The 13090-nt window shown below is 41.6% G+C and overlaps 1 protein-coding gene across 1 annotated transcript in view; it reads right to left on the reverse strand.

Annotated features, from left to right (window-relative positions):
• Positions 1 to 684: 684 nt before the first annotated feature.
• The window catches only part of ripor2 (RHO family interacting cell polarization regulator 2), a 20516-nt gene continuing 8110 nt past the window's right edge, over positions 685 to 13090 (reverse strand). The window contains exons 5-21 of the mRNA XM_010772996.1: positions 12556 to 12705; positions 11944 to 12007; positions 11545 to 11588; positions 10861 to 10986; positions 10451 to 10599; positions 9482 to 9611; positions 8948 to 9091; positions 7841 to 8581; positions 7036 to 7220; positions 6573 to 6735; positions 6342 to 6474; positions 5650 to 5811; positions 4956 to 5129; positions 4324 to 4523; positions 4125 to 4208; positions 3830 to 3920; positions 685 to 3213 (exon numbers count right to left, since the gene is read on the reverse strand). Coding sequence (XP_010771298.1) covers positions 3113 to 3213; positions 3830 to 3920; positions 4125 to 4208; positions 4324 to 4523; positions 4956 to 5129; positions 5650 to 5811; positions 6342 to 6474; positions 6573 to 6735; positions 7036 to 7220; positions 7841 to 8581; positions 8948 to 9091; positions 9482 to 9611; positions 10451 to 10599; positions 10861 to 10986; positions 11545 to 11588; positions 11944 to 12007; positions 12556 to 12705 — 2841 coding nt within the window. The 3' untranslated portion in view covers positions 685 to 3112. The remainder of the gene's footprint in view (positions 3214 to 3829; positions 3921 to 4124; positions 4209 to 4323; positions 4524 to 4955; positions 5130 to 5649; positions 5812 to 6341; positions 6475 to 6572; positions 6736 to 7035; positions 7221 to 7840; positions 8582 to 8947; positions 9092 to 9481; positions 9612 to 10450; positions 10600 to 10860; positions 10987 to 11544; positions 11589 to 11943; positions 12008 to 12555; positions 12706 to 13090) is intronic.

Consider the following 13090-nt stretch of genomic DNA (forward strand, 5'->3'; position numbering starts at 1 on the left):
GTTTGGAAATCCATGTGTGTATAATAGGAAGATGAATCCATGAGGATATCCATTCAGGACTTATGATCCAGGACCACAGCCACGACTCAAGATCCAGGACTCGCAATCCATGACACAGGACCGCAGGATCATCCATGATTCCGGATCCCGGCGTATAATATAGACACCAAAAAGAAAGAAATTTGGGGAAGCTGGGTTAATCGGAACATGAGAGTACACAGGTATAGACAGAGAGAAGGAAGAAGTAAGATGTCCCCCGACAAACTAAGCCTATATCAGCAAAACTAGGGGCTGAATCTAATCAGCCCTAACTATAAGCTTTATCAAAAAGGAAGGTCTTAAGCGCACTCTTAAAAACGGATAGGGTGTCTGCCGTCCGAACACAAACTGGAAGCTGATTCCACAAAAGTGGAGCTTGATAAGAAAAGGCTCTGGCTCCCATTGTACTTTTAGAGACTCTAGGAACAACCAACAACCCTGCATTCATTGCCAATTATTTTCTATTGTCTTAAACCATTATCGGGCCTAAAAATGAAAATAAGATTCTTGGATTTCATTTATGCATTAAACTATGGACCATGATTTCCCCCGTAAAATAAGACAATGCTAGCCAAATTGTACATATATTGGTCTTGTGGAACATTTAACACTTTCCTTTATGTTAAAAAATCCACCATTTCAGAGTTTTAATTATGCAAAAATAAACTTTATTGCAACGTATGATGAGCAGAGTAAATACTGCTAACCACAATGGAGAATGGTATTATGCAACTTAATTGATGAGTAAGGAAGCTGTTGAGCACAGAAACAGATAAAGAGTTCAGTAAAGTAGACCAGGTTATTCTTCAAACCAGGCGCTAAATAAGAATAGACGTGCAGATTTTGACAACTTGCACTGTGTGGTATACAGGAATTGAACAGCCATGAAGTAAACACTAGTAAACTGCAAGTTTGTAAAAGAAAGTAGCTCACTCAAAAATAAACAAACATTGAATGAGTGAATGGATAAAATACTGTAATGCTATTCACATCATGGAAGAAATAAAAGTAACTCTTAAAATATGGACACTGTTTTGCAAAAGGCTGTATAGAAAAAAAACATCTTCAGCTTTTAGTAACAACTTCACACATTTGCAGATAATACAAAAGAAAAATACATTTCATAAAAATACTACCACTTGCTTTTTTTCAATATGGCTTTTGGGCTGTGCAGTTAGAACCAAACATCGAGATTCATATATTATGTGTTCGTCTTATTTTGAAGTTGTGCTTTTAAAAAGGTAAGTCTGAGTATAGTAGCCAAATGTTTAAATGTTGAAAAATACATTCTCCTTTATGAATTATGAGCTCTTATTATAATTTAAAAATCAATTCTTCCTTTGGTTACGTAAATCTTAAGTAATTAAAAAAGTAAAATGTCTAATATATAATTTCCCATTATGTTTGGGACCTTTTAGGGAAAGGAAATCTATAATATTAGACTATTAGCAAATCTTAATCTTCAAAATAATAATTCATGTAATATAATTCCTTCAAAATAAACTCCAATTAAAGTTAAGCATGGGATCATTTGCATCGTAATAACAAGGAAGCTTTTTCAAACGATAAACAATATTTCAAGTACTAGACCTGATTCAAAATAGAACATAAATATACATTTCATATACATAACAATGTTATCTGCCCTTTTACAGGATAACTCCAAAGAATATTAGAAGTCAATAATAAATAAGATATGTGAACAAATGTGAGTTGTCATCGTGCACTAGCACAAGACTCAGTAGTACAGTTACAATGAGAACAGGTGGAGTTAGGCGCTTACCTCGGGTCAGTTTTCCCACATCACAGTTGGGATGGAGGGAAATAAAACTGACCGAAAACATAACCCTTCATTCTGCAGCTTATCAGAAGAAAAGCTTCATTTCTAATCCTGTCGTTGCCTCCCATACTGTAAGAATGTACAGTAAATGCATTGCCCTTGAGTCGCTCTGTGCCTGGTAGGAAATTAGATTAACAAAAGAGTTTCTGTGGAGACCGGCCTGCCCGAACACATCAAGGCTCAAATGGTCAGCGCTGACTTTATCAAATGTCTTCTTGTGTCAGCTAGGTGCAAAAGAGTCACGTATGTACAGAAAAATTGCACTTGTCCAAATGCAAGTATGAGGAATCTCTGATATAAACTGCTGAGTGAGTGAAACGTGGGCACTGTGTTCACCAGTTTCCCCATTCAGTTTCTACTTTCCCTCCACTGAAATAAACCCACGGTCAAAATCCTTTTAGACTGTAAACTGCTGTTAAGGTAGGGCTTTTAAACCAGAAAATCACTTCTTCTTCGAAAGCCATTCTCAACGTATTATTGCCTCCCTGCCACAAAACGCACATCTTCCAATTGTACAAGAATCCCTGAAACACAAAATGGAACGTACTAGAAAACAGAACCAAAAATATCCTTTGAAAACAAGTGCATACATACCACCTGCTGTGTGAAATATGCCATATCTGCATGCCTAACAACAGTGCACACAAAGCGCCAGAAAGCATCTCTTGTGATAGCCAGTGTTTATACAAAGATCATGGTTAGTATATTGCGTGAAACAACTGACTGTGCAACAATCGAGATGATTATAAATCAGTGAGTAAGTGATGTAAGTGTGTTGTGCAGTGGTTTGTTGACTGAGCTTGTGTGAAGATGCATTTTTCAAAAAAAATCTACTTTCCACGGTCTTTAAAGTAGCTTTCAGCGTCTTTGTGTCCACTCAAATTTGTGCTCTCCAGTTTAATTCAGCGTGACCGGTCTGCATGGCTCAGAAAGCAGGGGGAGGAAAGGGGGGAGTGTAGGGGTGTGTGAGAGTGGAGAAAATGGAGGAGTGTAAGTGTGCGTTCAGGAGGCGTTTAGGTTGTGTGTCCTCTGTGGTTAAGACCGTCGTGTTAGTTCCTTATAGGAGGCAGTATCAAGAACAGTGATCTAATGTGGCGGTGTGGAGATCCTTAAGTCTGCGCCAAAAAAGCAGATTGAGAAAGAGATCAGTCACTGAGCAGCCCTGTGAGGTGTGGCTGTTCTCCGAGGTCAGGCTGAGATGTCTTTTGTGATGTTTTTCAGTGGCACGGTGGCTCAGAAGGCAGTGGTGACAGCGTTTCCTCGCCGCGTGCCAAGGCGGATGATTTCCCCCGGCACCGTGTCCAGCTGCTCGTACGCCAGCCGCCCCTCCTCACCTGCCACACACACAAGAGTCATTATAAACACTGCAACCCCAAGCAGCTTTCAGTGAAGACAAATGACCTGCTACTAATGATCAACGCAGTAGAGATTGATTTTGCAAGAGCAACTGAAGTTAGACATGATATTCACAAAGTCATTATTGCCATTGGTTCTGATAGTTGTAATCACAAATTGCTTCTAGACAGCAATCAACCAAGAGAGGGACAGACAGAGAGAGGGAGTGAGTGTGAGAAAGAAAAGGGATGAATGCAATTACTTTTATAGTTTGTGAAATATACTTATTTCTGCCAAAAGATTGTATCGTCTGAATTTGTATTCTGTTGTTTTAACTTGAAATTATTTGTTTTTAGCAGCAACTTGAACATTAAGCTGGGTATAAAATGTGCTTTTTAAATAAAACAGCCTTGCCTTACAAATGACTTTTTAGAAGGTCAGATCTGGTTTGCAACCTCGGCATATTTATAAATATGCTGAAGAAAATACATTCGTCTTTGGATTTAAAGAAACAGACCATATTAATGACTTTTAAAAGCATGAGGTATTGTTTGTGGCAGCTGAAACAAAACTCAAGCTGAGCCACATTAGTTTTTCCATTAATGTGTTACTCACCAAATGTGAGCAGGGTTTCTATGGCGACATGGCGTAGCTCCTCATCAGCTGAGTCACACAGAGCGACCACCGCCTTGATGCTCTCTACTGCCTACGGACACACAGAAAGAGTAGCTAAATGAATCACAGTCAGTAAATGAGGGATGAATGATTACAGTGGCCATCTTACATAGACATATTATTGTAACATGACAAAATGCGAAGCTATCTTTGAAATAGTATCAGTAGCTATAGTACAGCAGCTCCATATCCCCACAGTATCACGTCTGTATGTATGCCGTTAGAGGACACTGACCTGCAGACAGCTGAGAGCCGAGCAGGCCGCCCTCTGGCTCTGAACTCCAGCCTCTGACAGCGCGTGGGTGTAGCACTCCACTGCCTGTAGACACACACATTAAAACATGGCTTACAGCATCTGTCACAACTATTTAAGATGTTGTTTGCCTCCACACACACATCTCTGTAACAGGCTCGCTCGCTCGATCACTACTCACTCTGGTCCTGAAGTGGCTGTTTGATGCAGAGCAGAGGTATTCGGCTGCGGCCTTGTTGACACGGGGGTCCTCCGCAGTGAGCAGGGAGGCGAGGGCCCTCAGGGAGCTGTTTCGGGGCCACAGCGAGGACACAGGCACCGCCTCCAGTTCCGCTACACACTGAGAGTAGTCCTCGCTGCATAGAGCCTCTGAAAACACCTCTGGGTACGACACACACACACACACACACGTCAAGAGATTTAAACCCAATAATAATACTAAAATAGTTTTCAGTACCGATAATATTTTAGGTCAATTAATTATTCGATAAAATGCTAATTGAAAAAAGTAATTGAAACTATGTATATCTGTTTCCAAGCTGATGATTTTTCTTGATTTGTGAGTATGAAACTCAAAGATATTCAGTTTATTAAGATTTTAAATAAAAATACAGGATATTTCCATATTTGAGAGGCTGAAAAGAACAATTTTCTCAGATTTTTATAATGAATAATTTCAAAATAGCTTGTTTTACATTTGTGGAATAATGGATTAGTCGATAAATGGTTGCAGCTCTAGTTTACAAATTACTGTAGTACACAGGGACCTGTTTTGCCCTGTAGCTTTGTGGATGTCTCCCCACTTTTGCTCACCTTCTCTGGCCAAATGCAGCAGGTGTGTCTCCATGTCCTGCAGCTCATGCTGTAAGATGTAGCCGTGGAACTGAAACACGGTCAGGACGTCCTGGGAGAGCTCAGCGGCGAGGGGACAGTGAGCCGACACCAGATCGCTCCTGTCCACCATCTCACCCACTACCAGACCAATCACTGGAGAGGAGAGAAAGAGATCAGAGGTCAGGGGGAATTGTTTTTAGCCAACTGGAACTGCACTTGCAGAGATCTATGAAATATTTACTATCGATTTACTATTCCATTTAGTCTCTTTAATTGTGTTTTATTTAGCATTTTTAAAACCACATTTGAAACTTGACATATTCTTTATTCTTTGTCTGTGTCTCTTTTTTAGTTTTTATGACAACCTGGTTTTAAATTAGTTACAATCGTAATTTACCGTTACACATACATTAATAAAGGTCCATCTTATCTTATCTATATTTATGCCGATATGCGTATGTATTTATGCGTATGTATACTTTGGTGCAAAAATCACTTGCTTTTTAAGTGCCATGTAAATTAAATACATTTGAAACTAAGCAGCGACAATGATTTCATCTTCCTTCAGGGAGACAGTTAAAACAAAATTAACAAATCAGTTCAAACCTAACAGTCATTACTATTCCATTTTGCCCTTCGGCTTGTTTACAGAGAGAAAATAGAGATGGTGAACCTGTGTCGGCGCTGTGTGGGTGTCTCTCCTGCAGCACTGCTGTGTAAAGCTGGTTCATGTGTTTGAACACTCGGTCCAGCGTGGTGTGGAACAGTCCTGCAGACCCGCTGCATTCTGACCACAGAGCCATCAGCTGGGGCCGCTCTGCCAGGCCCGGGAGCACTGAGGGAGAGGAGGACAACACCAAGGTCAGACGCTACAAACCCTCACATCAGAGAGTCCTTTCTGTTGTGAAGTAATCATTCTTTATAAAATACTAAAATAATAAGTATAACCAGTGTTGCTGAGTAACTACAGTAGTCACATGCAAATGCATTATGTAAACAAATTACAATTTAAAATTTGATCCGTTACAGTTACTGAGACAAATTATTTGGATGGTGAATATTCAAAGGGGTTATATCCAAAGTTATTCTTTCCAGTAACAATACTATAAGTTAAATATAACAATCATTCTGTTGCTTGCATCTTTGTTCTTCTATCTTGTTTAACGGCCATGAAATTATCAAAAACAGTTATCAAAAATAAAAATCTACTAAGTGACATTACTGTGTAATCTGTAACTACATTTCAAAAGCAACCTTCCAAGCAAGAAACAACGTCGTATAAACTCTTAGATGACCTGTCTCAGATGCACTGTTGCACAGTAAACACACAAAAAAATAAAACAGTTTTCACGTGTTGCTACCTACCGTCAGCAGCAGATGTAATGGATCCCAGTTGGTCCCCACTGAGCTCTGACAGCTCTTCTAACAGCTGACTTTGGGCGGACAGCTTTAGTAGAATACTGCGACGCTGCCACAAACCCAACCCGCTGCTCAACAGCTGTCATTATAGGAAGACAGAAAAATACATGATGCAGTGAACTGTTTCATATCTAACTTTTACTTTGCATGCATCATTCATACTTCAAAAACATCTACCTGAATGAGGTGATTGCAGTACTGCAGGTGGATGACGATCGCCACGTCCAGGTTCTCATTTCCTGTGGTGAGCGGCAGGGGGCTTCCTGCCACGCTGTTGCCCACCCCGGTGTCCTCTGTCAGGGCTTCACTCAGGTGACCTCTGGCCTCTGGATGCTGGCCACTGAGACACATACCAAGAGTCACTACCAGGGGGCAGCAGCAACACACAGAACAGTAATCTATTGCACTAAATGGATTTCAATGGGGTCCTGCTATGATGCAAGATAATTCAGAATTTCTATCAAATCCTTTAGTCAATGAAGAGGCAGGCATTCAGTTACATTTAAATTATTCTGGATACTTGTTTGTGATAGCCTTACAAAAACATCTTGTTTCCTTTTTCAGTGCAGACACTTCCAATAAGCAGTTAAACCTTATTATACAACAACATGTACTTAGTGTAAATGTCCCTCCCACTCACCCGATCCTTTCTCCATCAGCATCAAAGAGCGGAGACCTCTGTGGGGGGGTGCTGAGGATGGTGTTTTCGTCTCCAGTGTCTTCGTCATCAAAGTCGGAGGTGTTGAGGAAGTCGAAACTCTCCAGAGCGCTCTCCACCGTCAGACTGAGGCTAGACGACCGGCTCCTGTGACCCGGGAGGCGGCACTTTGAAGGAGAGGGGGGAGGGAGAGGGGGTAAATACTCATTAATTTATAAACCCTTTACCATTTCTACTTTATCACTTTTAGTGAGTTAAAGAGTTACTTGTGACTTTCCTGTATGTAGAGTTATTATCTTCTTTCTTATATGTGTATCTATATTACATTAGATATTTTCTTAATCAATTATATAATAATAATAACAAATTGTATTTGTAAAGCACCTTCCATTGCTAAAAGTAATCCCAAAGTGCTACAAGGGGTATAATATACCTTTTAAAAAAAGGTTTTTAGGCCCTTCTTAAATGAGTCAGTGGTCTGTGGAGTCCTCAGATGAGGAGCAGCTGCACATATATAATAATTAAACGCCATTTTATTTATTTAAATGTTAGCCCTATATTTAAGCTTCAAGTAGTTTAAGTCATAAACTCTTATTTAATTTAACTTGTGTGATTTTCCCTATATCCATAAATATCTTTTCATTGTTGGAGGGTGCCTAAGATCCAAGAATGTCCTGCCAATGACTGCTATAATGTATTTGTTATCTTCTAACCTGGAAACAATCTAGGATTTCCTAAAATCTTGCACAGGTATACATGTAAAAGGGAGACAGAAAGGTTCAGCCACCTTGAGCAGATCCTCCAGGCGCATCACCTCCTGCTCCAGGTCCTGCAGCTCTCGGCAGCGGTGCGTCAGGGCCTCCAGCCTCATCAGCAGGCTGTGGATGGCCTCCTCCAGGCTGCTCTCCAGGAACGCTCTGCTCCCCTCGCCCGCCCAGCTCGGACTCCCCCCTCCCTCCGTCGAGCTCCCACCTGGCGACATGATTTCCGAAGAGGTCAGCCTTCTTACGAGCTGCCGGGTCAGGCTGCCCGCCTCCTCTGTGTCCAGTTCCACAGGTTTCAGCTCATCGGTGTGATCTAAGAAAACGTCCTCTGGAGCCACCGTGCACAGCTGTCCGTCAGAGCAGAGCGACGCTGAACCGCAGTTGGAATCAGAATTTCGTTGCGACTCGGTGCGCTCCCACTCCGAGTCCTCTGCCACCTCGGCTTCCTCACTGGCGAGGCTGGCACTGGTGCGCCGACTTCCTCTGCTAGCCGTCTCCCCATCCTCTTCATACTCTTCCTCCTCTTCTTCTTCTTCCTCCACTAAATGCTCCTCAGCAATGGAGTCTTCCCTTGTAGGCAGGATTTGCGTCGACGATAGGTCTATTTCTGGGGGGGTGACTGTGATCTCAGGGTTGGACTGGCCGTGGGAGCTCGGGGCCGGGCTGGGCGAGGAACCGGAGGTGTCCGAGAAGGTGAAGGAGAGGCGCTTACACTCTGCCACGCCGCAGCCGCCGTTCTCAAACATGTCGTCTGGTAGAGTGGACTGAAGGGACAGACAGCACAGTCAGTATGTGTCACAAAATAGATGGAAGATTAAGAAATAGCTTCAAATCAGTGCAGTCGAGGTAAAAAGTTCAAGAGAAAGTTGAAAAACAGATTGCAGACACTACAAATCCAGTCTCACTCCACTTTTCTTTCTGAATTAAACTGACCAGATCTAACAACCAAGATAGATCACACTTAGGTAACAAGAATACATGCAAAGAGTGCACCCTGCAGCCCACAGAAATGGACAGGACAAGCCCCAGTGTATACACACCAGCAGAAAAGACTACATCCCCATTGTGTCAATGAGGAAGGGGGCACACAAAGTCAGGTAAGGAGGGTTGAGGGGCCGCAACACACTCACATAGACCTCCAGACTGGATTTGGGCCTTGGCCGGAGAGAGGCCAGGTCACCAAACGAGCGACTGCGCCTGAGCTTCTCTAGCAGGGTTTCTCGGAGCATGTGCAGGAAGGAGAGGCGCTGGCGCTCCACGGGATATGGCCGCCACTTCTTTACACAATGCACGCAGGCATTTGGGACAAGGTGTTGGGTATTCGAGTGAGGGGCAGGTGAGTGAGATGCAGGAGGGATGGATAAACGTGTAAAGTGGGACAGAGTGTGGGTAAGGGGGTTTTGACGTGGAAATGCAAGGAGAGGAGACGAGGATAGCAGGGACACGGGGAGGGTTAGTTTAGGGGTAGCACTGGCGTTTTCTAACACAAGCATTAGTCAAGCTATTAGTCTGGTAAGTGTGCAGGGACTATGGAGGTGTAAAATACATAAAGTCATCTCTTTTACTACAATTTCACCTTGATGTAGCCTAAAACACATAAAGTGCTGATGTTTCTTTACTAGTCTAGATGATGACACTGATGAAGCTAAAGGAGTTTTACTCACGAAAAAGGAGTTCTCCTGGAAGGTGGGGGTCTCCGGTGTGCCCTGGCTGTAGACGGACACTCGTCTCTGCAGCGCTGTGGCTTTGCTCACGTTACCAGAGGACAGAGTCAGGTCCTCGACATCGAAGGGGCTAAAGGGGGAATGAAACAAGAAGATTGTTATGCCATTTATCAATGCCTACCAGCATGGTTTTGTCAGAGCGGAGGATTTGATTTGCTTAGTTATCTTCCATAGATTGTAATAACAATGTTTCTCCACCAGATGGCAGAACAACCATAAAACATTTCATTGAATTCATAGATACGACACTAATAAAGGTTATTATAGGTGTTTGCGGGCAGTTTTGCTTGCGAAGAGAGATATTGACTGTGCATGCATTTAAATTGCTTATTTAAAGTTGACTGAAAATAAATCAAATGCATCTTTTAAAGCTATATTAGCTCAAATTAGCCTCCTGGTGACAGTGGTAAATACATCTTATTTTTATCCTTGCATTGCCTCCACAGAAAACGTCCAAATTAAAAATTGTAAAAAAGTCCTGATGAATTGAAGAAAATTAGGGCAGAGTTTAAAAAAAGCAAAACTATATCAAACCATCAGTTTACAAACATGACCTGTGCATAATAATCCAAGCGTCATTTATCCAGAATGACCACATCTTCTCAAACACACACACTTTCAATAAAGACTTTCTATTTAAAACACTTCTGCGCGCAGCTCCGATTTAGTTTAATTCATGAAGAATGATCTCCACTCTTGGATATGTTGTTCACTGTGGGGTCATGCGAGAGAAGTCAAGGTAACATGGAGATATGAATTGATAAACCTATGGTAATTTTAGGGATAACGTTTTCCTTTTTTAAAGAAACCAACTAATTGAATAACTGAATAACACTTTAGTGAAGCAAACCATGATGGATAATAACATGAAACGTGACCTGCTTGCTGTACGTATTAAAGTCTACTTACTACCACGTGACCTCCAGGTTGAGTTTGATGGTCCCCAGGTCATTGACGTCCACAGCGACCACCTGAGGCATGGCAGTGAAAAGCTCCTTGGTCTCACAGATCACGCTGCCCACCAGCATGTGAGTGGCCAGGCCCTTCAGCTCTGTCACCTGATGGAGGAACAAAGACACTTTTATGTACTACTCAGACCAGGAAAACGATAATAATCTTCGTCTGACATTAAGACGTAAGTTTAATGTTCTTATGACATCAAGACGTAAGTCAGATGATTGTTGATGAATAGTTTTCTTACAATGACAAACAAACTTGCACATACAGTACAGTAGGATGAATGTCTGATTTCTATATTGTCATTTTCCTAACCATACATGGTGATAGTTTAGTGAAGTTTTTTGAATCTGGATGTCTACCTTAATGTTGATGAGGTCAGTGATGAGAGGCATGAAGATCATCTCGTCTCCGTCCCAGCTCTGTCTGGAGTTCCCTTCAATTCTTCCCTTCAACTTCCACCGCTGGCGACCGTACCGCATGAAGATCTAAAGTTAGGAGAGAATAGGAAAGTAAGCCTGAAGCCAGAGGAAGGACAATTCTTTAATGGCCTCATAAGATATACCTTATGGCAAAAAAAAAAAAAAAGTGATGTAAAAAGTATTCAGATTCTTTACTCAAGTAAAAATAGCAATACCATTACAAATCTTACTTCAGCAAAGTAAAGTATAAGCACAAAGTATACCAAAAGTTAAAGTACTCTGCCCACTTCAGAAACATATATTTCTAGTATTTGATTATAATTAATGATGCATTATGTGTTCACTACATATCAGAGGGAAATATTGTACAGTGGTGAAGTTCGCGTATAAGGTAGAATAGCAATGGAAATACAGGTATCTAAAGACCTTACTGAATTACAGTACTTGAGTAAATGTATTTAGTTACTTTCCACTACTTGATGGTTCTCGTTATATGATTCGATTCAGCTGAAATCTACCAAATTCCACTTTTTGCTAAACCTTAACTAAATGGTTTTGCAATATTTCACACAGATTCCAAGTTGCTGTAACAGCCATGTGTTACATAACAAAATAACAACTTGCCTCATACTGATCTCCAGGACAGAGCCGAGCAAAGCCTGCCAAACCTGGGAGAGAGAAGACAAATCCATTGGTTTAAAATCTTTCAAGAAGACAAGCCGAATATCTATTTTTTCTTTTTTCAGAGACTTTAGTATTTAGCTTTATTTACAATGTAGGTTTGAAGTGTAGTACACATTTCTTTGAATGGAAATCAACTACAAAGGTATGACCTTTCTGTTACATAATGATGAACTCTAAGTGTTCTAGTTGAAATAGGAGTGTGCTCCAAACAGGAGGTAGGTTGTGCAGTGATGATCAGCTGTCAGCACACAACATTCTTGCAGACAGCAGAGCATTAATGCTTATTTTTTTCCGAAATGAACCCCGGTTGTGAGTGGGTTTACTTGTCATATTCCTTACCTTTCATTCTGATATGAAACTCTCCGAGCAGGTTCTCCAGTTCGCTCTCGAACGTGCTCATGTTCTGCAGAATTGAGTGAGAGATAACACTGATCAACTAAACAGCCCTTCGTTTCGCCAGCCAAGAACAACAATAGTAATCACGTTATCTGAAGAGACTTTGACTGACAGTCTACAGTAAGCAGCAGAGGAGGCAGGACGGCCGGCGTAAGCCCTGCAGACAGATGTGTGTGTTTTCAAGATTTAAAGGTCACACTTTAAGTATGTGACAATACTGTCAGTGTTTACAAATTACAGTAAACAGTAATTTGTATCAGGTGTTTAAGAATGTTGTGGGTGTTGTCCTCTTTGAGCCAATGTTTATTGGATATTTTAGTTCAAGTAGGCTGCATCAAAGGCTTTTAAATCACATTAAAAGGTACAGGGTTCATGTACATTTTGATAGTTTTGTATATTTAGCAGTTTGGTTGAAATTGGGTACCGTTTCCCTGCTATTAGATAGTAGGTAGTTTGTTTATATGACTTTACATTTGGATTGTATGGAGCCAGTAGGGCTGCCCCCTATTTCTCTTGAGCAGTTGGCCCCTTTTAAACACTGCGATATGCCAGTACCTCTGTGTATTCCTTGTAGCGGCGGTTGACCTCTGCGATGCTGTCCTTGGTGCCTTTAGTGGAGGGAGACGAGGAGAAGGCCTGCTTCATCCGGCTGGCTCCATCCCTCAGACGGCACTGGATGCAGAAGGCCTCGTACAGCTCGTCCACCTGAAAGCACACACAGAGTACCTCCATCTTTAATAAACGTTACACAATAAAGAAGCCACTAGTATGTATATTCCATTGCAAACTCTCATGTTCATTCGTGGAAAGGGAAACTTCTGCACTAATGAAACGAAGCAAGTCTCTGAAGTTTGGACCCCTCCATACGTTGAACAGCAAAATATCCCCTGGGCGTCAGAAGTAATTAGCATTGGGTCTTCAACAACAGCAAAACTAGGCATTTAGGATAGGAAGAAATTCTGATGACATGTACCGTACTTTTCGGACTATAAGCCGCGCCTTTTTCCCTATTTTTCGACGCTGCGGTTTATATAACGGTGCGGCTAATCTATGGATTTTTACAGCTAACGGCCAACACCTTTAACTCTAT

The sequence above is a fragment of the Notothenia coriiceps genome, unplaced genomic scaffold, assembly GCF_000735185.1.
Source record: "Notothenia coriiceps isolate Sejong01 unplaced genomic scaffold, NC01 NC01_scaffold00011851, whole genome shotgun sequence".
Lineage (NCBI taxonomy): Eukaryota > Metazoa > Chordata > Actinopteri > Perciformes > Nototheniidae > Notothenia > Notothenia coriiceps.